Here is a 25,190-nt window from a genome sequence, read left to right on the forward strand (position 1 = left end):
GATTCTGTACTCATAATACCTTACATCCCTGACATGTCTATCTTGAGAGTATGGCTATAATAATCAACTCTATTCTGCACACCATCTGCATTATTAAATTACTCGGCATTTCTTGCTCCAGCTCATTACTTGCAACATAGTGCTGCTGAAACGCAAAGCTCTTTCAACACGAGTTCCACCAACATTGAAACTTTTTCTTAGTAGTTGCCCTTGACACTGAAATTGGACAAGAATAATGCATCAGGATAATTTCTTCTGCTACATAACAAGAACTGTCATTTGGAACAGGGATTCTCCAGTCATGATGCTTTAGAAACAGCAATGGTGATTCAGCAGCACCTGGGGGAATGGGGCGGGTGGGGGTGTCAAAAAAGTAAAATAATTGATGGATGCAAGTGCTGCATAATCACAGAAAGGATATGCAGTATTTCAAGTGTCTGACAAAACTCTGTTAGTGAAATGAAAAAAATAATCAGGAAGTACAGAGAAAAAGGTGGTGGAAAAAACCTAATCATTCTGAGAGACAATGTGGAGTAGAATAAAGCTTGCAGTTACTCTCTCTGGTAGTGTTTTTTTGCTCCTACAAACAGCCAATATGGTAGGAAGCATGCCTTTTTTTACCAGGGAAAACATTTACATCAACTGCTAAAATCAAGAGCATCGGTTCTGAAAAGACCATCACCTCTTTTGGGTTTAAGAAGAGAATCTGCATTAGTGTGTCACAGTCACAGAACTTCCAGGAAATTTATATAAAGTCATAAATCACTTCAAAAAAAACAATTTAGCATCATAGAATTTAGCATATTTAGAGAAAAATAGGAAGAAACTGCAAGAATGCAGTCGAACCCTGGTACTGCTTTACTGCATTTCTGTGTGCCTGTACATGCTTATAGATGCACAGTCCACAAACGCTCTGTAAAGTCTGCAGAAACAATTTAGGTGTAGAACATCTTCCAAGCAAAGTTCGCTTTCACTGGCTCTCTGAAAATTTTGTCATTTTGTATGCCAAGATTCTCCCCAAGCACATTGCACGATATGTTTCTAAGCCCAGAAAGCTGGCACTGAAAATTTCTAGCCCAAGCCTGCATGAATTCTAAAAGCAATGACGCTGAATTCTAAAAACAACGGTAAGAGGCTAAACCCATTTTATTATCCGTTATTTGATGAACTCTATTTTAGTCAATCATTGCTGTCATAGGGAATTCCCTCAATAGCCCCACACAACAGCATTAGTACAAAATAATATCATAAGGGTTATTGATCCATAAAACTTGAGCATAAGAGAAGCTGAAGAAAAGCAAATTCCCTAGTGTAACACAACATTGAAGTTACAAGGAGAGATTTGTATGACAAGCACATCAGTCAAGCTGTTTAGCTTGAGAACCACCCTAAAACAAGTGACTATACAGATTAGAGAACCCAGATCCTCCTCAATCACCGACGGTGTGATTTCCTTATCTTCCATTGGTCCCTCTGAGCTTGTACACAGAAGTCAGAATGCTTGATACTGTGCTTCTGACAAATTAGCATTCTTCCAAAAAATTAATTTTCCATCTTCACAAGGTGGAGATGTTCTGTAGCTTAATCTTGCAAGGCAGACAAGCAGGAGGAACACACACCTGAAAATACGAAACAAATGATCCCTCTCTCCATGCACTGTAAGTCAACACGAGTTTCTCCAAAAGAGGGTGCAAGGTAATTCAGAATAAGACAAATTTCTGACAAGGTTTCTCTCTAACTCCTTAAGGTGTATCTCCTCCAAAATAGGACCTCTTCAAGAAGAAGGAGCACAACTTTCTCCTTTACAGTATCGTACTCTACAGGTCATTCCAGTAACCTCTCTTTATCAGTTATCCTGGTTTTGACACTTGTACACCACTTGTCTTGCCAGTCAACTGAACACTCACCCCTAACTTACCCTGCCCTTTAAAATCAATACACTTTAAAACTAAATGCCAGATAACAAGTCAAATGAGGTATTTCTTTAATCAACAAAAATCTGCCTAATCCTAAAAGCCCGTGTGAAGAAATTAGCTTGACTTAGAGCACCTCCCTCCCATAAAGAGCTGACCCAGATTACCGATTCATGCTATTTTTTCCTTTTACGGTACTTTCACCTTTTTCCTTTTTCTAAAACACTCTGTTCAGCTAGTCCTTGATGCATTTGTCTAATACAAAATGACTGTGTAAAGATCTGCACAGAAAGCAAATCATCCTAATTTCAACTGCCTAAAAAAGATGGGAAACAAAAAAAAAATTAATGCTTACCTAAGCCAAACAAACTCTTAAGTACTCTATACTCATTTATAGCTCAGTTTTCAAAAGGAACAGAGCAATTAAAGAAAAAAAAAAAAATCAACAGGATATGCAGATCTGGTCATTATAATGTAGAGAAAATACCATTGAATTACAAATAGTAATGGTTATGGTAACTTTTAAAACACCATGACTATCTACTGCATTGTAGAAAGGTTTCCCTGCTATATGTTGGCATGCCTGTAATTGCCTGACTCTTTAAACATTCCTGAATTGTTTAGAAATTAAGCTGAATTTAAGAGAGACCTGCAATTCACCTGCAGCAGCTTAATACAACTGGAGGGGGAAAAAAAACCACAACAAACCCATCACCAACAAACCAACCTCTAAGTATCCTCTTTATGAAGGAAAAAAGCCCTTGAGACAGCTGATCAAACCCAGATACATTGAGTTTTGCAAGAAATCGGACTAGATTTTTTTCTCCTCACCTTACTATCTCCTTAAGTGGAGGAAAATGTGATAAATGTTGAAATCTCAATTTTTTGTCAGACACTTTTCCAACAGCTGGACTGATTTGACACTTGTTTCTCAGGAAGCAATTTTTTTTTTTTTTGCTGAAATCAAGCAGAATTTAAACCATGCAAGCAGAAATAGGCTAGAATAGGCTCATTCTTAATATTTGGTGCTTGAATGGTTCAATTATACATAGCCAAGACCTACTCACTAATCATATGCATTACTAATTATGTCTCAGCATTTAAGGACCATCAGTTGACTGAAGCTGGCAGAAGAAGATTATTAGTAGGCTAATCTACATTTAAAGCGGATGATGAGTATTTACATCTGAGATTAGATTTTATTTAATACTCCTTGAAGTTCTCTTTGAAGCAGTGAAAGGCATGAAGTGAACCTGCATCAGAGATCACCAAGAGTTCAGGCTCTGTTATACAAAGCAGAAACAAGATATTCAAAAGGGAAGGCTTGATGATGGACAGATACATTATATTGTAGCTCTTCCCCTCTCCTCCACAAATCACAGTTGATTTATACACATTACAAGACTTGAGAGGTTTATTGATTTACTTCATTCACACAGTTATAAGCTTGATTTTCCAAACCTTCATGAAATCACATCACTCCTTACTCTTGTAACTTAGTTGGCCGTTACACTGCGTTCAGTAAGACTTGATACCTTGAATAAGACCAGTTAACCATTACTTAATTTGAAAGTACTTTTACTGCTAAATTCTTATTTGACATTCAGTCATGCTGTACTATTTTCATACACTATATTATTTAAATAATGTAGTGTGCAGAAATTCTTTATCAATTTACTAATACCATCTTTGATCACTGAAAGCACACAGCAGGAGAGAGGACAAGAAGGGTAATAGGGAAGGAGTTTAGGTCACCTACAAATGCTCCCCACCCCTGTTAAAGCAGTTAAAAAAAAATAATCTGTGCAATAGTTATACCCTCCATGACCGTTTTGGTTTTGTCCCTACACTGCTCCCCATTTGCATTCTTCAGCTTACACAGCTTCTACTCTTGAATGCTGTTCTGTTCCTATCCTGAGAGCCATTTTTTTTGCTAGCTTAAAGTTTCTGGAGAACAACTACTTCTTAAAAAGAGATATATATAGAGAGAGTGTATAAAATACAACAGGAATAAAGAAACAAGTATGAAAACTCTCAGATCTTTCTAGACCTAAGTTCAGCCTTAGAGTCAGCAGCACGATATAGTTTTGGGATTGGAGCTGGTTCATGACTTGTCAGCTCAGACAGTAGAGAGTACTGTACTGGAGCAGACACAAACTTTTACATCCTGCTCTCTTCAGTCCAGGAGCTGGACGCTTCTCTCCTGGTTCTTTATATGTTTATGGGCTTTGCTACTAAAGCAGAATGGCAAAGTGTTTTTCCTGTTTTGCAATACTTTGACTAAATTCCCACAGCCAAACAGTACTGAAAAAGTAATGTTTTCACATTTACACAGTTTGCTCAAAAGCCATTGAAATAAGCAAATTATATTACATAAGTGTGCAGTTATGTAGCACTATATGCCAGACGCCTACTGCCAGATTTAAAAGGGGCCCACTTCAAGTCAAATCTCCCATTACATGAAAAGCCTCCGTGAACTACTGAGACCCCGCCTATTGCACAGCTCAGAGTCTAAAAATTAACCAACGTAAGAGGCACAAAACCACAGATAATTCAACTCGGTGAGCCTCACTACGCGACAGCTTCCACAACAGAACCAAAAGAGACTCTCAGGTTTCACACGTCCTGGAAAGAAGAGGTGTCAGGGTGCTTGAAATCTGAAGTCCCTCTTATCTGTGTGTGGAGAGCACAGGATCTATAATGAAGCTCTATGGCCTTCCTATTTCCACCTGTGAGGACAGCTCCTCCGACTTCTGAGAACATTACCTCTAACAACACAGCTCTGCAAGAGACGCAAGGAACAAGCTGCGACTGCATGCTTCAGAATCGCCCACCTCACTGAAATGAAAGCAGCAGTCCATGAGGAAAAGCTTGCGGAGTTTCAAAGAGATGACATGCATATGCATGTCCATGCTGAAGAGTCTTTTGTGGAAACTGGCTACAATCCCACCAGGGTTTTTCTTCTTTTTTTTTTTTTCCTTTCCCCCTCTTCCCCCCTCCCCAGGAGAGGAGGAAACTACAATATCAGCCAAAACTTTGTAAATACTCATTTTTTTGCATGCATTTCACATACGCAAAAACCATGCCACACAATAAGCTGGAAATTGTAGGTCAGGTCAATTTCCTGCTTCTGATTTTTTTAAGGCAAAAAGACATTAATTCAGTACTATAATTTTAGTAGTATGAAGTATTTACAAATCTAGTAAGCAGGCTTTTTTATTCGACATTCATGCCATGTATCTGTCAACAAAATAAAAAAGAGGGGGGAAGTTTTTTGTTATTATTTTTAAAAATAGGGCCAGGTAAATCGTAACATGCAACCTCGGGTCACCACACCTTCAAATGAAGGTGCTACAATTCTATCGCTGGGGAAGCTGGCGAACCCGGGTGAGAGGATGCAGCACGGGGCGTTCGTGCCAACTAACTGGATCGGTGCGCGTAGCTCTTTGTTCAAGCCCATCCATCGCAAATGTTTTATGCAAGCAGTATCTGAAGCACAAACTTCCAAGCACAGTCACACAGAGCATCCCAGATACTATGTCAGGACAAAGAAATTGTCGAGTTACATGGCTGGTGCCAAATCTACTTTTCAAAGCTCCCGGGGCCTCGCGGCTCCTGCCTGTTTCAGCCAGGGCTCAGCGCGTTAGCAAAAACTTGCATCCCTGCACTCTGTTGGGAGACTGGGAGAAAACGGGCAGGTCACGTTTAATCCACAGGTGAAAGACCACAAGCGCTGACAAGTGCTGATTCACAGCACGCTTGCTGACAGGGAGTTTCTTCTCCAACACACACTATCGGGGGGACATAAACAGGCTCTGACGCACTTCTGCCTCTCCACCTAACCCCCGTGGCCGTCCGAAGGCTGTCACCGAAGCCCGGGGGCGGCGGGGGCACCCCGGGGCTCAGCCCTCGGAGGGCTCCGCGGTCAGAGCTGACCCCGCAGCGGGGGAGGGCCACACCTGCTCCCGCCGCCCCGCGGTGAACCCGGGGCGGCCCGGGCCAGGGAGGTGACGGCGAGCCCGGGCCGAGCCGCTCCCGCGGCGGCGATCAAGCCCCGGCAGGTCGCTCTCACCTGCGTTGTAGAAGCGGTCCAGCACCGCCGTCTCGCCGAAGTCCAGCTTGCCGAAGTGCAGGGTCTCCAGCGCGGCCCCCACCACCTCGCACGCCTCCCGCAGGCTCTGCAGGGCGCCGCTCTCCGCCGCCAGCAGCGGCCCCTGGCTCGCCTCGTTGATCACGTAGGTGACGGCGGTCCGCCTGCCGCCACCCTTGGCCCGCGCCGCGATGCCCGGGCCGGCGGCGCCGTCCTCAGCCCAGGGGCTGCCGGGCGGCGGCGCGGCCAAGTCAGGCAGGAGGCTGCGGGCGCCGCCGTCGGCTCCTTGCGCCCGCCTGCCGAGCACCTCCTCGCAGGGGGGGCCGCCGCCGGGAGGGCTGGGCACCGGCAGGCTGATGATCCCCTCGCTGCTGTCACTCATCCTGGTGGAGGAGCAGCCGCCGCCGCTGCAGCGCGTCCCGGGCTCTGCTGCGCTGTCCGGCGTTAGGCGGATGCCATGCTGCGCCGCCCGCCCCGGAACGGTCCCGCCGAGCTGCTGGAGGGAAGAGGCGGCCGGGCTGAAGTGAGGGACTCCCCCTCGGGCGCTAGCGAAGACTGCCGGAGGCGGGGAGACGAGCACAGCCTCCTTCGGTGTCTGCCGCCGGCACCATGGCGCACCGCTCCCTTCTCCCCCGCACCTGCGGAGACTACCCGGCGAGCCGACCCCCGGGACCTCGCTCCTTCCTCCGGCCGCTTCGCTCCCCAGGCGAAATTACTCAGCCGCGGGGAGGAACCACTTGTGGGATCGCTCTTCGGCGCCCCCGCTTTAGCCGCGCGGCAGCTGCCGAGCCACTGGCGGCGCGGGCTGAGGCGGCCCCAGCGCCGGGCACCTCCCTCCGGCCCCGCCTCCGGGCAGAAATAACACCCCGCCCCGCCCCGCGTCGCGTCGCGTTACGGCCGCCTCGCGTCCCGCGTGAGAGCTGGGGGGCGGCTGAGCCACGCCGCGTCCCCACGGGGAGCCGTCCTTTCCCCTCGGGGCCGGCCGTGGCCCCCAGGGGCTTCTCCCCACCCCCGTAAAACGAGCCCACGGCCACGCTTCAAACCGGTGGGGTCAGGCCGCGCCTCCCCGCCGTCGAAACGACGCGGACCCCGACTCGCCCTGGAGTCTTCAAACTTGCTTTCGCTTAACCTAAACGAGCCCGTGTTTGCGTGAAGCTGGGTCGTGTGTAAGGGCTCGGCGTTATACCTGGTCCTGTTAAAGGGATTTTTACCGTTTACTGCTTTTTTTTAATGATACACGTGTCCTAACTAGCTTGTCAGGAGTAAGTGCTCTGGGTGTTCGCACCGAGTTGAGAGCAATGTCAGGCTTTAGTAGTCATTAGCCCTTGTCTTCTACTATTATTCCCACCTAAACCTCCCTCCGTGTTCCCAAACGGCTCTGAGTTCACTGAAGGGTTTGTGGCTGCTTTCAGCAGCGTCAGCCTCGAGCTCTTCAAGTGCTGTGCCTGGAAAGTGGAAAACTACCCCTGCATGTTGATTAAGTATGTTGGTTTCTTATATTCACTTGGAATTTACCCGTCAAGAACACTCAAATGCTTCATAATTAGCAAAAATATTTCTTCATGGAAAAGGGAACTAGTTGGAATGACTAGCATATAGCCAAAAGCTGTGCTGACTTTGTATGGTAGGCCACCCAGTCGAGGAAGAGGAAAAGATCCTGTGACATTTGAAATAATACATATGAATTATTATGAATAATAATATGAAAGGAGAACACCCCAAACTTTCAGATTATTTGCAGGCCAAGAATGAATCTCTGAGAAATTCAAAATGGAATTGAAAAGGAAATGACGTTGAGACTTCTGCAGTCTGTTTTTGAACAGAAGTACTGTGAAATTGGGTGATTTATTCAGTATTTTTTTTATTAGGGGTTTCTATTAAATAGGTACAGGACAGAAGAAGGAAAAATAGTACTCTACATATTTATAGTTATGTTTATATGTCATATCAATAGGTCCATCCTGTTAAAATTAATCAACTTGTTGGCACGAAGCCTGCTCCTCTATCATTGTTTTCCATGACTTCTGTAGACAGAGGATCAATTCTGGAATAATCGGAAAAATTAGTCACTGCCGTACCTTCAGTAGCTCTGTTTGCTTTTGCGTTGAGCAGTCCCCTTTTTCGACGAGCTGTGCCTGGCGTTTGCTTCTGCTGATAAGAAATGGGTAAATGGAGTGGGAAGATGACGAGCAAACTAAAGACTAATTTACAGGGAAAAGTTAATATTTGCTAATCTGCCAGATACAGTAGGTTATTGTTTCTTGCTACAGTCTGAATGGCAATATGTGTTTTTCTAAATAAAGTCGTTTTCCACAAAATGCAGAATCAGTGTTAATCCATTCAGCATTGCAGTTACATCACCTTACAGGAAGCAAGAACAATATGTCTCTGTTGTTCTTGAGAACAGCCCGTGTTTGTCAAGTGCAGAAGGAAGTCACAGACTGAAAGGAGATGGAAGCAGCATGCTATTCCACTTAGCATTGCTGACTTGCCAGGCTTGCTTCGTTACTAGCGCCGTGTCTATTCCAAATTCAAGTTAGTTTTTCTATTGATTTGGCTGGGAGTGAGGTTGGGCCCTAAACCGGAAAAAAAAAAAATCAAAATGCTGTTGAATAACAAACACAAATTGCCCACGTTTTTATAAAGTGAAAACTTTAATCTGTTTAATCTTTATATTTTTTAATCTGTTAACTCTTTGAAGTGACTGATCAGACATTTAGGAGCTCTTGTGTTTTAATGCTTGATTAGGAGATGATAATTCAAAGGATTTTTTAAAAAACAAAATAACACCCCATTTGTTATCAGAAGTACGCTTACCTTGTTCACTTGTTTCTCAAGTGCTGTAAAATTAACATCTTTAGCACCAGATGGTTTGCATATAATCACGATCCAGTATCGCTCTGTTCCAGCTCTGTTTTTTCTGTCGACAAAAACTTGTAACAAGCAGTTAGCTGTAAATTTGTTGAAATAATGACTCTCTCTTCATTATATGTTTTTACAGCTATACATCATTGGCCTCTAGGTTTAACCATAATTATAATTTTAACATCCAAGAATTTGCCAACTTTATTAGTTGCAAATATAAATGCAATTTTTGATGAGTGATAAACAGCATATGACAGATGTCACAGGCTTGATTTAGCCACTCAAACTAGTGTAAACAAGATCCAAGACCAAAAAAGGTAGTTCCCATGTATCCTGATTTATAGAGATGAAATTTAAAACATATATGCATTTAACATAACTCTGTCCAAATTATATTTTTCATGCATTATGGCCATCAGTGTCCAGTGGAGGGAGAAAAATGATTCTAGACTAATCTGCATTTCAAATTTTGTTTACAGTAGTTTGATGGAACTGATAGAATGGACTAAAATACATTGCTACAGATACTGGGTTTAAAATGGATGCTAAATTTAATCCACACTTTAAGGCCCTCTTATTTAACTACAGGGTAATATATAGGAATGAAACATTGGAGATACACTGTAAACTCTTCACTGATAAGCAGGACAAAGAAGTTTGCAGGAGTAAAGTGCAGTATGCTTCAATTATGGGTGTTAAAAAAAAAATGTAAAGAAATTTGCAGATACAAAAATCCAAATGAGATATTGAAAGTACATAAACTAATGCAATTTCTGTAAGCTTTAGACTGTAAGCTGTAGAAATGATTAAATGAAAATAAAAAACTTGTTTCTAAAAATTGTCCTAAAAAGTTAGACTAAGTATATCACTGTAGACAATCAGAAGTAGCCTTTACGTTCAATAGAGAGAGGGCAATACGTTCTTATGAGGCAGGCAGCTGCCAATCTTTAAAAAGTGGTAAATCTATGATTACACTGAACATTTAAAGCAGTATTTAAGTACAAAGGGGAAGGTAAATAGAGACTGGTGGCCATTGTGTAGGGATGCAGCTGGTCATGTAGCAGCAATAACATGAGGAATCCGCTTACCAAATTATGGCATGGTGCACATAAATGGCAGTCAGCAAAAACCGATGGAGCAATGTGGATACATCTTGGGGGATGGATATTTCATCCGTCAGGACTGTCCTTGGAGCCCCTGTCTTGTGAGCATGAAGAGTGTGTGCTGTTCTTGCTTCATATGCTTTTTCCTCATAACAACTCTCATGCTTCTTTCTAAATCTCCTTGTCTAAATCTTCCTCTGCTCCAGTGTCTTTCGCTCCTCTCACTTCTTTTGTTCTTTTAAACTTCCAGAAAAGTCTCCATGCTAACTGCCTCTTCCTTCCAACTTCCACAACCCTCAGTTTCCCCATATCAGGGGAGCCTTTTCCTTTTGCATTCATTTCTGCAACCCCCTTGGTTACTTTCATTTATTTTCAGTGTTTCCAGTTTTACAATCTTATCAGGAACCTTGAGACACTAAATGCTTTTCTTAAAGCTTCAACTCATACAGCTTTATGCCTGTATGGGAATTTCAGCTGGGAACATCTCTACATTTCTATTAGTCAATAAGCATCCACTGTTGTAGAAGAAAATCTTGATAGCATGAAGCCTAATTAATGGCTCAGTAACTAAAAGACAGAAAAAAGTTTACTGCAGTCCCTGAGTATTTTCAGTGTTTTAAGCTATCTGTCCTTGCATGTGGGGGAATAGCTCACAATCTACTTTCTCTGGTAGAAAAGCTCTTTTTGCAACTTCTTTAAATACTTGGACTTGAGCCTTCCTGATAACTGTTTCTGCTGACTAGCAAGGGTTTTGTAAGGATTTGTGTATGCAGCAGTGATGGCTACCAGCTCAACTCACACCTAAGCTACCCGTCAGCCAGCAAGCTGAGGAAACGACAGACGTGTTTCTAACAGAACAGAGCTCAGTGGACTGAAAGGGTGGTGTATTGGAGGCGGAGATCCGGCTGTAAGCATCTCAACTACCTATTCTAATGCTAACGAGGGGTATAATTGTGAGCTGAGCTCAGAGAAATGACTGCAGCATAAATACAGCCTAAAAGTTACATGCTAAGCAACTTTCATTTTTCTGATTCGTGTTGGTTTAGGAAAAAAAAATCTCCATGTAGTTGGGGAATTTTTGAGAACGGTGGGCTCTCGTTTTTCACGTGGAACATGGCTGCCATCTACCGCTGCCTGCGGTATACGTCTGTTTGGTGTTTGTCGGTGGAAAGAGCTGGCTGGTAGACCATTCGGTTTCAACAGCTGCATATAAAATATCACTGTGATGGGTAGTCCTTCATGTTTCTTGAATTTACTCAGTTGCCCAGGGCCTGAGGAAGAAATACAGTCACGTTAAGCAGTTTTGGGCCCATCTCTCTTTGCTTGTAAAATAGCTTTCATTTCTTTAGTTGTTATTCTACCTTGAAATCTTCTGTGCAAATACTTTCACTCTCTGTAATATTTTGCTTTCTACTTCTAAGGATCTTCAAAACCTAAACTCACAAGCTTTTCTGTGGGGAAAAAAAAAAAAGTTTTGTGAACTAGTCCTCTCAGGACTTCCTTGTAACCTGTTACCCACTTCTTGATCTTTATGTCTACAAAAATTCTTTTAATCTCTCTTTAAAACAAAGCTGGGCCACTGATAAGAACTGCTTCCTGTTTGCATAACCTCTTTGCGGAATTTCACTCATTACAAAAGATCAACTAGATTTGAAAATGCACTTGATGAAACCTTTCCAATACTCAGATATATCAGTAATAAATTGTCTATAGAGTAACTGGACTTTACATCAAGCACTTGACTCCAAAACACCACCTCACAAAGGGCCGTGTCCAAATTTACTTACTGCACCACTGCAGCGGCTGAGTATCTTCTCAAATGTTACTGATATCCCAGTCACAAAGGGCAATTACTTTAAAAACACTTGCTCAGAATATTTTCTTGTAACTTGCATTTTGAAAAGATACATTGGTTTGAAAAGATTCCACAGAGGCTAAAATTGGTGGAATTTGGCCTGGAGCTGCCAATTCAGTAAGGTATTCCTTTGCCCCAGGGTTAAAAAATCTGATCTCATATGATGTCTGTCAATAAATCAAGCTTATAAATTGCCAGCTGTGAGGCTTTGGGAGCTGCTGTGATAACCCAAAGGATACATTAAACTGAGCTTCACTTGCACTGAATTTGGATTGATTTTATTTTAAAATCCTGGAGGCTGTTTGATAAACATATTTGTTTTCATTTTTACCACAAGATCAAAGAATTAGTAGAACTGCCTAATTCAGATATCTGCATCTGAGTGCCAGTTTAAACAATTAGACATTTGTGTGGCTTTCCAATTGATTTTGTAGTCAAGGTTTAGTTGTAAATATAAGGCTGAGTAGCAGGAGTACATAACAATCCTCCAAGCTCCATGACGTAACCTTGATTAAATAATCCAATTCGCCTTCGCTGTACCTTCCTAATGTGTATAATAATACTTTTCTATTTTTATCTCTACACACATAGATAGGTCATTATAACTAATTAGGGTAGCCTGTGTAGAACTGGAATATCTCTCTGTATTTTGAAGTCCTGTGTATCACACAGAGGATAGAATATAACAATAGCTGCAGCTCCTGCTCCGCTGAAATATTTATTTTCTAATTCTGAACTGCCCTCCCGCTTTCTTTCAAAGGCAAAAATTCCCATTGACTTAAACAGAAGTTGTCATGGGTGTAAGAAAACTTCAGTTTGTTCATAAAAGGAACATAAAGCATAATTGCATCACAAGAAGAATGATAAAATATGCAGATCTATTCAAGAGATTAGAGAATGAAATAGCTTAAAAGAGCTTTTTAAAAGGAAAAATGACAGGTAACATACTATGATTGAAACATCTCATGTATTCAAACTGATCAGCACACACGAGCTGATGTGTATCTTGTATGTCTTTGAAGTTTGGAAGTGATCTCCTTCTCACAGGAAGGTGATTTTGCAAAATTTTTTACCATGAGAAACGGGCAGCAAGTGGTCGGAGGCCTGGTCTGGGCCAGATGAACTTTAATTACGAATCACATTGGGGTATGTACGAAAGCCTAACAGTATCAAGTGATAAATTCCTCATTTGGCCCTCCTAAGCTTACAGCGTTCCTCGAAGAGGTCAGAGGACAAGGCCGCACCAGAGGGATAAGCCGGAGAGGCCCAAGGCTGCAGCTACCACCTCTACAGAGTCGGGCAGAGCGGGACCCGGCAGCCGCTGGGGGTGGCTGGCGCAGTGAGGCCGAGCGGGGCGGCTCCACAGGACACCCAGGGCCAGCAGCAGTTCCCCCGAAGCCCGGGGGGCCCTCGGAGGCGGCAGCGGCGCCCCCTCCCGCCTAGGGGGACAGGGCTGCGCGGCTTGCTACGCTGACAGCGACCCCGCCCGCCTTCTGCCATCGCCAAAGATGGCGGCGGCGCCGCAGCTGCAGCACCGCCCGGCGGGCGGGGCGCTTCCGGCGGGACCGTGCGTGCGGCGGAGGCGCGGAGGCCTCGGCCGGGGCCCGGGCGGGGGCCATGGGGACTGCGGGCGGCAGCGCCCTGCGACTGCCCGGGCTGCACGGCTACGCGGCGGAGTTCTCGCCCTACTGGCCGGGGCGTGTGGCCTGCGCCGCCGCGCAATACTACGGCATCGCAGGTGCGGGCGGGGCCTCCGCGGCGGGGGGGAGGGGCGGTAACCGTTACGGTGCCGGTGGCGGCTCCTGGCGGGGACTCGGCCGTAGCTGGAAGTCTGGGTGTCCGGAACGACAGTCAGCGTCTGTAGAAGCGTTTTGGGATTTCCCTTTCCGTTGCTTTAGCTTTGCTTGGGTACAGCGTACGGTCTCTGTGACCGGACTGGGGTTAGTATCAGGGCGGATTGCGAGCCTGGTGCTGCCTCTGAGTTCCCCAGCCTGCCCGCTTCTCCGGCTTAGGAAAATACAAACTCACTGTTTTGGTGGTGTTTTTCACAAGACCTTCACAGAGGACTACTGGTTTTATAGGGTCGAGAATAAATACAGTAGTAGAGACATACACAGTGTGAGTGAAATGTCTGAAAATATTTTCTCCTTAAAATTTTAACTTCTAGTCTCGGTCACTGAGTGTCCCGATGGGCCTTGGCAACTCCACGGTCCCGCCGAAGAGGCAAGCTGAGCTTTTCTCAGCATTGGGACCTTTTTCATTTCAGTGGGAGTATTGCTCCTGAAAGCATTCATTTTAAATAAAGTTTCTAAATGTGGAATTACTTTGACAATATCTCAGTCATACGGGAAAGCAGTACCTGTGTGTGTTTTCTCAGTACTGAATTATTTGTTTCATTTCTGGTGAGCTGTGTTTGTATTACTAGATTCAGTGACGAAAAAAGTGTTATCTGTCTGCTGTGTTACCAAAAAGATAAAAAGGAACCCTGTGCTGGTAGGTCTGTACATGAGGCTCATGGGGAAAACACACTTTTATGCTTTATAAGTGAGTTGTTTCTCTTCCAACCTCACCTACAGGTATGCTGGAGTCAAAAAAACCAAAACCAAAACAAAACCAAAAAATCTGAAAAAAACAATCTGATGTAAATGAATTACTGTTTTAGAGAACATGAGACAACAAGATGTTTATTTATGCAACTAATTGTTTGGCCTCTGAAAGTTCAGATGGCCTTTGTATTTGCATGCTGGAGCTACCTCAGAACCACAGTGCTTTCCTTTGGCATGGGGGAACTAGTTGTGATGTTTTGGTTTATTTTGCTGGTTTAGGTTGTGGAACTCTGGCAGTGCTGGAACAAAACGAAGCTGGGATTGTTCTGCTCAGGAGGTAACATAGGTTTATGTTTCATTTTTGCAAGAGAAAAACTTACTATGTAGCTGTGAATACAAGAAACAACCCAAATATTTTGGGTTATTGTTAACGATAAAAAGTATTGTATCTATCCTATAGTATCTACTGAATACATCTCTCTCTATTTACACACAAATGAATGTCTTTGTATTTACACACAAATGATAGGTTTACATTGCATAGATTTTGTTACAGGAAGTGATCTGGATTGCCTTTCCATATTGCCTTACACCCTTTCCATAGTTTAAACCATTTTATAGAAAACTGACAATGTAAACTAAAAGTAGCTTCTCTGCCCTCGCTTGAAATTAAAAGTTTTAGCTTTTTAGGAACAGTGCATTGCCACCTAAATTTATGCCCTTATGATTGACTTATGCTGAAAATAGAGCAGGAAGCTGCGTAAAGTCATGGAGGTCCTTTCTAGGAGATCCAATATTCTAAGGCTTTGAGAGAAGTTTGATTTGTGTTCTGGTTGAGAGGAGGAGAAAGGTTAGGAAGGAGGGGGTTTAATACTTGGCCATCATTGACCTAAAGTTTTTTTAAAGAAAGTTTTGAAACAGCAGTTGTTTAGATTAAGAGGGCTGAAATAGAAATGCTTAACAAATAGTTAATCATATTCAGAGAAACTGTTGTTAATTCATAATTATAAAGTAAGACTCTTTGAAGCTGTTCAACACTTAGTTCTGCTAAGTGCTCTGGTTTAGTACTGTTCATTTCTATGTTTCCAGTGACTCCACTTATTTTGTGGTACAAAGTTCTGTAACTTCCTGAGCTATAAGCTGTGTCATTGTCTCTTTCGAAATGTTCTGTGTGTATGGCTTTCCTTCATCATTACTGCAGGGTGCCATGCAGTTTAACCTGAGCTTAGCTGAATCTTCAGTGAAAAGGGGGTGAATAAATTCACATTTACGATCAGATAACAGCACGGTCATTGATAGTTGTTGCAGAGCAACTAATAAATGGTATCAGATCCTATATGATGAATTGTTGGTGTGTTGAAAGCCCTTTTAAGGGAACATATAGATCTTTAATATGTTCATGACTGTCTTTCTGTTGGTTTTTCATTGTGACTTAGCTTCCTAATGGTGTTGTGAATTGGATAGAGCTCTCCCAATACAAACAGTTTTATTTCTTTCGTTACCACAAGTTGTTACAGACAAAGGGCTCCTGCCTCTGTAGCAACATCCTGAAGAAACTGTAGATCAGACTGAGACACGTGGTACCTCTGTCTCTGCCTGGCAAGTTTAAGACTGAAATCAGATTTCATTCTCTGTGTGTGGAAGGTGCTTGGCTCATTTATGCTTTAACTTAATCAACCTATTCTGGCATACAGTTGTGAAAGTTGACATTATAACAAGTTACTTGTGAGGAGATTTACTGGAAACTCAAATATATAAAAATGCTGTTCAGAATGGTAAAGAGGGTGATTTAAAGAAATACCGTCTTTGCATGTAACTAGTCCAGACTTTTATGTTGTGCTTTCTCATGGACAAATATCTTCATTGTTCCAATTTAGTTTTGACTGGAATGATGGCCTGTTTGATGTGACCTGGAGTGAGAATAACGAACATGTGTTGATCACTTCTAGCGGAGATGGATCTCTGCAAATCTGGGATACAGCTAAAACCAAAGGTCCGCTGCAAGTCTATAAAGAGCACACTCAGGAGGTAAACCAGGCAAACTTGAAAAATGTAATGGACGATCTAATACTTGAATTATTAAAAGATTTATTTGTGAACTTACAATCAAAAGTGGGTTTTATTGTCTATTTTTTAATTTTGTTTGGGTCTGTGGTTTGAATTTATAACTTAACATTATTTTGAATATAAAGTGAATTACCTGTTGTACATATTCGTATTCGTATTCATACGCTGTAGTAGGTACCACTTAATTACATAATTAATAATATGTTCAGAAATAGCATTTGTGGTTTCTTACAGGCTAAGTAATCATTGTGTTGTATGAAAGTACTGCAGTCATTCTGTGATTTTTAGAGATCATTATTGGATAGGTCTAAATCAGACACTGATGTAAATAGCAGTGTTATCCTTGAGGATATAGAGTGATACACGTTATGCAGATCCTTAGGACTTCTGTTGTACCTGGGAACTGCTTATCCTTTTCCATCCGAGCATCTGTGAGATCCTACTCAAATAACAGTAGTCAAATATTGGTACAGCATTTATTTTTTTAGCCATGGTTTGATACCGTTGCATTTGATTTTCTTAAAATCTCAGTTTCTTTATGCAGTGCAATATGGGTAGAGAAAAATGTCACACTCATGCATAAATGTATTTGCATATTTTTAAGGACATTTATGCTTTAGTATATTTTATCTTCTCCCATGTGATTTTTCTACCCTTTTTTTTTTTTTCATGTTTCCTTCTAACTCTCCACTCACTTCTGTCAAGTCTTTGAACTTTAGATGCAATCAGTTTTAGCCTGGATTACTGATGCCTTATCTAAATAACATAAATCTGAACAAAATAACCTAGTGGATATGTAGTCAATAAAAAACGATGGAGGAAATCCAGTTTGGTATTCGCAAAGACCTCACGATTTTTTCAGATATGAGGCACAAAGCTAAAAGCTGAATGACTGCAGTTACATGACAGTCCATCTTCTGTACCTTATTTCTTTGTAATTTTGCGACTTTGGTTTAATACGTATACTATGTAAATAAAGAATTTTGAGAGATGAGTTTGTAGTTGTGATCAGGATTTTATGATAGTGTTCAAAGGCTGATGGTAGTAACAGAAAGATGTAGGCAAAGCATAATACCAATTTTTTGTGTGTGTGTGTCTCTATCATTTTCTCATTGAAATTCTGTCCATAAGTTTATTTTGGTTCTGCTACACCATCTGTTGTTTGTGAAGTAAACATTTCTGTGTCCAAGTCTTAGTTTAGCAGGTAGCATGGGGAGGTGGATGCATTCAACCATGAGTTAGAAAGACAGTATAGGAAACATGGGCTGAGTGTTTATTGTGAGATACGAAAGGTTTGTATTGATTCTTATAAACATGCATTAAAAGGGTAAATCTCAGAGCTAATATACCTAATAGTTTGTGGTAAACACTGGCAGACAGTGCTCTTTAAAATGATTGGCTACTGCCTAATGCTTAATCCCTGTCTGACATTTCTAATGACAATTTTGTCACTGCATTTTATAATATTTCTAATGCAAGATTGACAGGGATGTGTTTCTTGTTTTCTAAATGAGATCATTGTCCCCCCTCAATAAGAATGTGCATTTTTAATTTAAAAGCACATCTTTATTATCAAAGGACAATGAGTTTTATTCCAGCACTAACCAACTGGCTGAATCTCATGAATAAATTAGTCTAATTTACTTTGGTTTTGATGAAGTCTCACTGGAATGTGAGACAATAGAATGCTAGAATTAAATGTGTCTTGTAACGTGAGCCTGAACATTTATTTTGAACTATTTTTTATGTTTTTACATCTTTTTTTCATCATCTTTTCATCTTGCTTGAGGCATTTCTTGCTGCTGTTTAGGCATAAACTAGTATAAACTAGTATTAATGTATTTTATGATTGAAGATAAAGCACTGAAAGATTAACAACTAAGGTTTAGGCTGTGTTATTAGTGTTTCCTGGTTGCTCAACACAGCTTCTATTGAAGTGTCTGTAAATTTATGTTCGATGACAGCATGAAAAGAAAAGAAGAATGAAAGTGAACCTTACTTGTCTCTCCACACCTTCTTCTTTTCATTCCCTTCCCATTACCTGGACCTGTCACATGCCAAATGGAAAATAGCTCTTGCTTTTTCTGAGCCTGTTGTCTCTTCTGTTTGTAGTTCTTGCCCGAAGGAGAATTTGCCCAGGTTCCACTGCCTCCGATGCAGCTGCAGAGTGCTGGGCAGTCCCAACCATGTCTGCCATATGTACACAGATCCGTGTCACAACATGTGTTCAACAGATCTATGTGCTGATAGCTTGCGAGTGAGCTGTAAGCCATATGTGCGCTTTGCCTTAACTGTGCAGTAGATCTGATACCTCCCAAATATGGGGGGCTAGGTGAATTGTGTGACACAGGTGCATATTTCTCAGAAACATACTTCTTTCTGGAAAATCTTGGACATGAATATGAGAGCCAAACACTTCAACTGAGCTGACTTCATAGGGCTGTTATGTGGAAGAGGCATACTCTGTGGTGATACATTTAGGGGCATTTCCAAACAGCAACAGCTTAGGAGTTGAACACAGGCCATCACACAGATTCAGGGGGAAGGAGAGAGGCTAATGTTTATGAGGAGCTCAGGAGCCACTTTGGAGAACCATGATGTCTTCCATTCTTAAAAAATGAGCAGGTAGTTTTGTGTCTCCTTTGTTATTATTTTAATAGGAGTCAGGTTGAAAGGGAGGGTGTTTTAATGAGCTGTAGTACTGGTAGTTAGCTGACAAAAATAGAAAAGCTGAGAGGTAAAGGCATGGTTTGGAAAAACAAACAAAAGAATTACCTCTCAGTTTGTTATTTGGCTTTTGTCAAGTACTGTCTGAGTGTCTTGTACATTTGGAATATAAGCTCCTCAAGGAAGGGAGCTAGCACAAAATGGTGCCAGAGCAATATGCCTTTCAGTATATGGGAAGCAAGACATCGTAAAATAAAAAGGAAAGTTGCAGATAATGCACTTTGTTTTTCTGTGGGCAGTGGTTGCCTTCCACTTATGGGAAATAAGCAAATAGATGAAAACCAGTTAATTTAAGCTAGATCTAGCAAAAATCGAAATATTTCTTAGGAAGGAAAATGCTCAGAAGTAGCTAAATGATACCTCGATTTCCTTTCTCATACAGGACACTTTCTCCATAGAGGACTTTGGCTTTTGCTGGATTTTTTTCCAGTCCAGCTGCTTTACTTTTTTGTCTGGGACAAACATTTTCACCTTCAAAACAGGGTTGCTGTCGTTTAATGCACAATTCCATCTTTACAAGACAAACACAGCATCTAGTATGTTGACTTGCAGATTAGAGCCAGTGCTGTACTAAAACTAGATTGTCCCAGCTGGAGTACAAATCCTCAGTGGTTAGTGGCCTGACTGTTGAAAGCAGTGCCACCTACTAATGGTAGTGGCCACGTTTTTGAGAAGTGTCATGGAAGGTCTGATTGGGTCAGGAGGTGAAGCAAATAAACTATTTCAGCTAATATTTATCCACCTTGGCACTGAAATGGTTCATGTCCCATTGCAGCTTATTGAGCCATTTTGGTGTGAGGTAAAACTAGACAGAATAGAATGCACCTTCCATCGTGTAGATAAAGATACGGTGCGTTTGAAGATGCACATGTTGTACATGTTCTTGAGACTTTCAGATTTGAAGTAATTTAAAGAACTACCTTAGAGCATTTGTTTCCGCTGAGGCAGCAGAGCTGAAAAATCAGCAGTGAAGGATGGAGTTAAGGTATCCTCTGTCAAGGCGGGGACCAACGTTAGAATAACTGTCAGAGAAGAGGGAGCTTGTTTCAACTACACAGTGAAAAGCAATTTCTAAATAGTTGAAATGATTAGTCATGAGGGAAGTTGAGTTTTTAATTTAATTTTATTTTAGTTGCTTGAGGATATGAATGGTAAAAAAAAAAAGTGTCATACAACCTGGAAAAGATGAAAATTAGGGGTGTTTTATGGCATGTATTTCTTAGGAGAATTAGATGTCGTAGAAAAGCATTTATTGTTAGTCAGCTAAAACCTCAAAGTCAACTCCATAGTCAGCTCTGCAGAAAGATGGCATTTACATTGCTAGCAATTAGAAACTGTAGATATTTTAATAAAATTGGATTCAAGGATAAGAAATCTGTCTGAATTATGGCTTTTTTGCAATGGTAGAAATGTCTAGTGATGGTGGGTCTATGTGGATTTTGTTTCAACTTCCCCCCCTCCCCCCCCCCTCCCATCTTTACTTTTTTGGATACTTTTCTGAACCTATATGTACCCTTAATGCCAGACTGAGATGTTAAATTTAATTTTTGTCAGGTAAATGGCATTGTTGGCAGCTTTGTGGTGCTTGACTGGTGTGGTCTTTTAGCTGATTATAATACAATCTGCAAATCCAAGTCTATTTTCTGAGAATTCAGCTAACTAGAGTCTCAAACTTGTATTCTAATGCTCTTTCTAAACTAGGCTGTTATATCATTTATAGGCATATAGTGTTGACTGGAGTCAAACTAGAGGAGAGCAGCTAGTGGTGTCTGGTTCATGGGATCAAACAGCCAAGCTGGTATGTTGATTTTCTGCTGAAGGTGAAAAATGTGATTTGTTTTGGATCTTCTTTTTGTTAAGAAACAGCATTGATTCACTTTTCCTCTTTATTTTCACACTGAGGCTGAAATTCTGTTTTAACTTAGATGTTGCTTTATCCCTCAGTTGATACCAGCTTAAGTATACAAATACTTTTCATGATACATGGTAAAAAGAAGTTCATTTAGTCCTTTCTGTATGTATAAAGCTTTTTTATGTATGAAACCCTTTCCTTTCTTATTGAATGTATACCTCAACGGTTTTCTTTTTACTTTATTCAGTGGGATCCAGCTGTGGGGAAGTCATTATGCACTTTTAAAGGCCATGAAGGGGTCATTTACAGCACTATATGGTCTCCACACATCCCAGGTTGTTTTGCATCTGCCTCAGGTAAACATGATGGTAAAGGGGTTCTCACAACAAAAAAACCTTATATGTTACGGGATTAGTTCAGCACTTTGTCCAGCAGATGGTAGTGTGTGTCATACATAAAAATGGAAGAAGGAAAGATAAACAAATTGCTGCAGCTGGATTTGTAGGTTTTGTTACAATCTGTAAATCATCCTTTTGGCCATTTAAACAGGGATCAGCAGTTTTCTAGCAGTCACTTCAGTGACCCTGTGGCAATTTTTTGTTACTTTATGTAACACTCTTCCATTCATCTCACTCTTGTTTTTGACCACTAAATCGTGTTATATGCTTTATTTTGTGTTCTGGCGTACATTTTTGTTCAAATTATCTCAAGTGTCAGTGGACTGTTAGCTCTGTGAGAAACACAGTCAGTTCCCGTTGAACTGTTTTAAGTACTGCTGGGGATCTCTGTGCCTTGTTCTTTGGGAAAGGTAATCATCAATTTTACTTTTCTGCTTTGGCCAGTGCTATGAATCTTGCTGGCCAATACAATCATAATTGAGTTGGGTGTACCTAGGGGCAAAGAGACTGCATGGTGAGGTGCCTGCCCCAGAGGTACAAGGAGAGCTCTGTAGTGAGCCTGACTGCTGACTAATGGGCAAGGGGTGCTGTGAGCAATGGAGTTTGCTTGGGAAATAGAGGGGCAATAAGGCACTGTCTTAATACAAATATTGGTAGATTAACTCCAGTGGCTTAAATTTCTCTGATTTCAAGTTTGTTGGACTTCTGTACCGACTTAAATAGCGATTGTTTGGCTCTTATATCAAGAGGGTAAGCAAGTATAAAATGTTTTCCTGTTACTGAATTTAAGGAGAGACAGTGAGTACATACAGATACTGGTCTTCCCTATTCCATGGAAAGTTTGATGAAAAAGTGCATATGGTTTTCATAAAATTTCAGTCTGACTATTTCCATCTGATTCTGCTTGCAGAGTTGAACTAGAATGACTAACAAGTTACATGTATTTTTCTAACATAGTAGTGCTTGGAAGCCAGATGCTGGTGCACAGGTATTTCCAACTTATTTGAAGATTCATTGAGGTAACACTTAGTGAGGTACTTATCTAATAGGATGTGCAGAAACTTGCAGGATTGAGCCCTGTTCACTGTATGAACAGTTCTAATGAAATGCGGCTATATACTACAAAATACCAGCTAAGTACCATTTGGTCAAAGGAAGCGGAGAAAACAGTGCTTAGTGTTTTTTGCAAATTCTAGGGGATGTTATGATCTCTTTAAAGTCCTGCTCAGAAGCCTCCCCTCCATGGTAGTCTTACTCATACAAAATTTCTGACATTCTAGATGAACAAAAGGGCTTTACTGATCCAGCTAGTTATTTCCAATTTGATTCTCTAGGCTATGAAGCCAAACTGTCTTCTAATACGTTGCCACTTGAACAATTTTGGGAAACATTGATTGTTAGATGCTGTATGTGGTGGTACTTAAATTTGGTACAGCAACATACAATTGATCTGTTCTTTGAGTGACTCAGTGGGTTCAGCTGTTGAAAGTTTTGACTAAAACACTAAAGAGTTCCTATTCTTTTGTGAATTCTACTTTGACTCTTGAAAGGGACTAACGTATACTGCTGGAGCCTGAAGCTAATTGCAGTCAGTTTTCACGGATTGATGACTCCATAGTATTTTATAGGTAAAACAACACGCACAAAAGACACAATATTTTTCTTCTGTAAGTACTACTCAGGTGTGAAATAAAAATCTTACAGTGTAATGCTAGGTGTAAAATCATGAGGAAAGAGAAAATGAAGTCTTCAAAATGATGGTGAACTTTCTTACGGTTTCCGAAATAAAACATCTGGTGTGCTTCTAAAATAACTTCAAACCAAAGATCTTGCATAGAAATCATGACATGCCTATGTGGAAAAGGTTTCTTTGTTTGCTTTTGGTTTAAGAACCTCTTGCATGTCTCACCCCTGCCCTTTTTCTGCCTTTATTTGAATCCACATAGATGCCAGCAGAAGTTTAATTTCCACTTAACTAATTAGTTTGTGAACACTGAAAACAGAAACCCGAACACAACTGCAAGACACAGCAAAATAGCTGCTCAGAAGGACCATGATGTGCCTAGACAACTTTTGCCTGAAGCTAATAAAGTTAAATCTTTGCTTTTGGAATATGACTTTTTCTCAAACTATTATGAGACTAGAAAAAGAATACAAGTGAAGAAAATGAGAAACCTAAGACTGCAATATAAAGCAGTTGAAAAAGAATTTGGTACTAGGTGTGGTTATTTTGCTTCATTAAGTCTCTGATCTGAATACATACAGGAAAACTAAGTTTGTCTGCGGTAGGCAATAAAATGCAATTGAATTACAGAAGATAAATATGTCTGATGCTTCAGTTAAATTAGCTTTTATTCAGCATCTAATACACTTCCATTTAACATTTACAGAGATGTATGAGGTACTTTACAATACTGTTGTCTTCATGTACAATCATTTACTCTCAAAAAGCAAGTAAATGTCTTATCTTATTTTGTTTGAAATTGTGAGTTAATAGTAGCAGAACAAACTGTTAATTCTCTATATGTAAATAACTGCTGTTGTGATGTCAGTGACAATTTCTGAGCTGATAAGATAAGCAGGATGTTCAGGTGTGCGTGCACCAAACCAGAGCCCTGGTAAATGTCTGCCTTACACTGAAAAAACAGTGACATGGAAAATGTCATTAAAGAAGTGACATAAATGTTTAACAGCATCTTCATGGCTAAAAGGGTTTAATGATTCATTGTGTCATTTGCCCAGAAGGTCTCTTTTTTGTTTTTTTACCCAGAGAGCAAATTGGTGAGAAGCACATAAAGAAAGTGCCAAATGCATACAACATTAATATATAGTCAAACGTAAATCAGGTCTACTAAATGATTCTCCATAACTGCAGAGCAATAGGCCTTGCTCGGTCCTGTGGTTTGTAAAGAAAGCATCCTTTATAGCATCAACTGTTTTTTATTGCCCTTTAAATTTAACAGTGGGAAGTAATTAATGAGTACCATTTTACCCTTATCTGCATAACTTTGATACAGATATGACACTGGCAAATGAATATATGAATGTTTTGGATTCAACAAAGCCCAGATTTAGAGTGACTGCTAGCTTTTATCTTAGCTACTGGGACCTCAGTTTTAATACTGCATTCATTTTTAAATCATTACTACTCTCCTTAAGTTTACTGATCAGGGCAGATACATAGTTTTCATAACATCTTAAACAAATCGTGAATAAGGGAAAGAAGTATGTCTTAAATCTGCAAGATAATGTCTGTATTCATCAGTATTTAGATCAATTAGTTTTATTCTTTGCTCAAGGATTTACTTTTCAGACTGAAAGCCCAGGGTGAAAAATTTTCTTATACCACAACAAGGTGTGATCATTTCTGAGAAATTTTTATTATGTTGACAAAAGTGTTGGGGAACCGTAGCTTTGCTGTTTTACAAATGAACTTTTAAATCCAGCCTCCACTCTTCGTAAGCCCTTGCATTCAGTGTTTAAAGGTTAAGGTTAAAATTAAAAACCATTGTTTATCTCGTATTCTGTTTTATTGCCAGCCCTGACATAGTGAGTTACCTTTTAAAAAGTTTGTCTTCTTGCCTACTGGTCCCTTAGTGACAAATGTGTGTAGTTAAGGGGTTGTCAAGCTGTAGTTTCATAAATCAGGCTGTCATGTAGTCTTGGCACACCTTTCTGTGTTTGAGATCCAAATTGTGAAAGAAAACTAAAAATGAACAAATTATTTTGCATGAAATAATGAGCTGGGGAAGGTGTACATCTACTAAGAGGATG

At 40.9% G+C, this 25,190-nt stretch overlaps 2 protein-coding genes and 1 long non-coding RNA gene across 12 annotated transcripts in view; 1 reads left to right on the forward strand and 2 right to left on the reverse strand.

The window, feature by feature from the left end:
* The window catches only part of MAP3K5 (mitogen-activated protein kinase kinase kinase 5), a 108,289-nt gene extending 101,458 nt beyond the window's left edge, over positions 1-6,831 (reverse strand). For 2 of the 4 annotated variants that reach the window (XR_012673001.1, XM_075145912.1), the window contains exon 1: positions 5,986-6,480. Coding sequence is in view for 3 of the 4 variants with exons in the window: in XM_075145912.1 (XP_075002013.1) it covers positions 5,986-6,385 (400 nt within the window). In the remaining variant the exon portion in view is untranslated. Of the gene's footprint in view, positions 1-5,985 lie in introns of all 4 variants that reach the window. The other 2 variants (XM_075145910.1, XM_075145911.1) reach the window with 2 other exon arrangements.
* A 1,016-nt stretch (positions 6,832-7,847) lies between these two features.
* LOC142080485 (uncharacterized) lies at positions 7,848-10,803 on the reverse strand. The gene is made up of 3 exons (XR_012673005.1): positions 9,957-10,803; positions 8,821-8,923; positions 7,848-8,579 (listed from the first exon to the last, which is right to left on the reverse strand). It is a non-coding gene; the product is annotated as an uncharacterized LOC142080485 (long non-coding RNA).
* Positions 10,804-13,378: 2,575 nt separating this feature from the next.
* The window catches only part of PEX7 (peroxisomal biogenesis factor 7), a 48,073-nt gene continuing 36,261 nt past the window's right edge, over positions 13,379-25,190 (forward strand). For 5 of the 7 annotated variants that reach the window (XR_012673003.1, XM_075145926.1, XM_075145928.1 and 2 more), the window contains exons 1-5: positions 13,379-13,564; positions 14,652-14,709; positions 16,250-16,424; positions 20,887-20,964; positions 21,266-21,374. Coding sequence is in view for 5 of the 7 variants with exons in the window: in XM_075145926.1 (XP_075002027.1) it covers positions 13,444-13,564; positions 14,652-14,709; positions 16,250-16,424; positions 20,887-20,964; positions 21,266-21,374 (541 nt within the window). In the remaining 2 variants the exon portion in view is untranslated. The remainder of the gene's footprint in view (positions 13,565-14,651; positions 14,710-16,249; positions 16,425-20,886; positions 20,965-21,265; positions 21,375-25,190) is intronic. The other 2 variants (XR_012673004.1, XM_075145927.1) reach the window with 1 other exon arrangement.

The sequence above is a fragment of the Calonectris borealis genome, chromosome 3 (assembly GCF_964195595.1).
Source record: "Calonectris borealis chromosome 3, bCalBor7.hap1.2, whole genome shotgun sequence".
Lineage (NCBI taxonomy): Eukaryota > Metazoa > Chordata > Aves > Procellariiformes > Procellariidae > Calonectris > Calonectris borealis.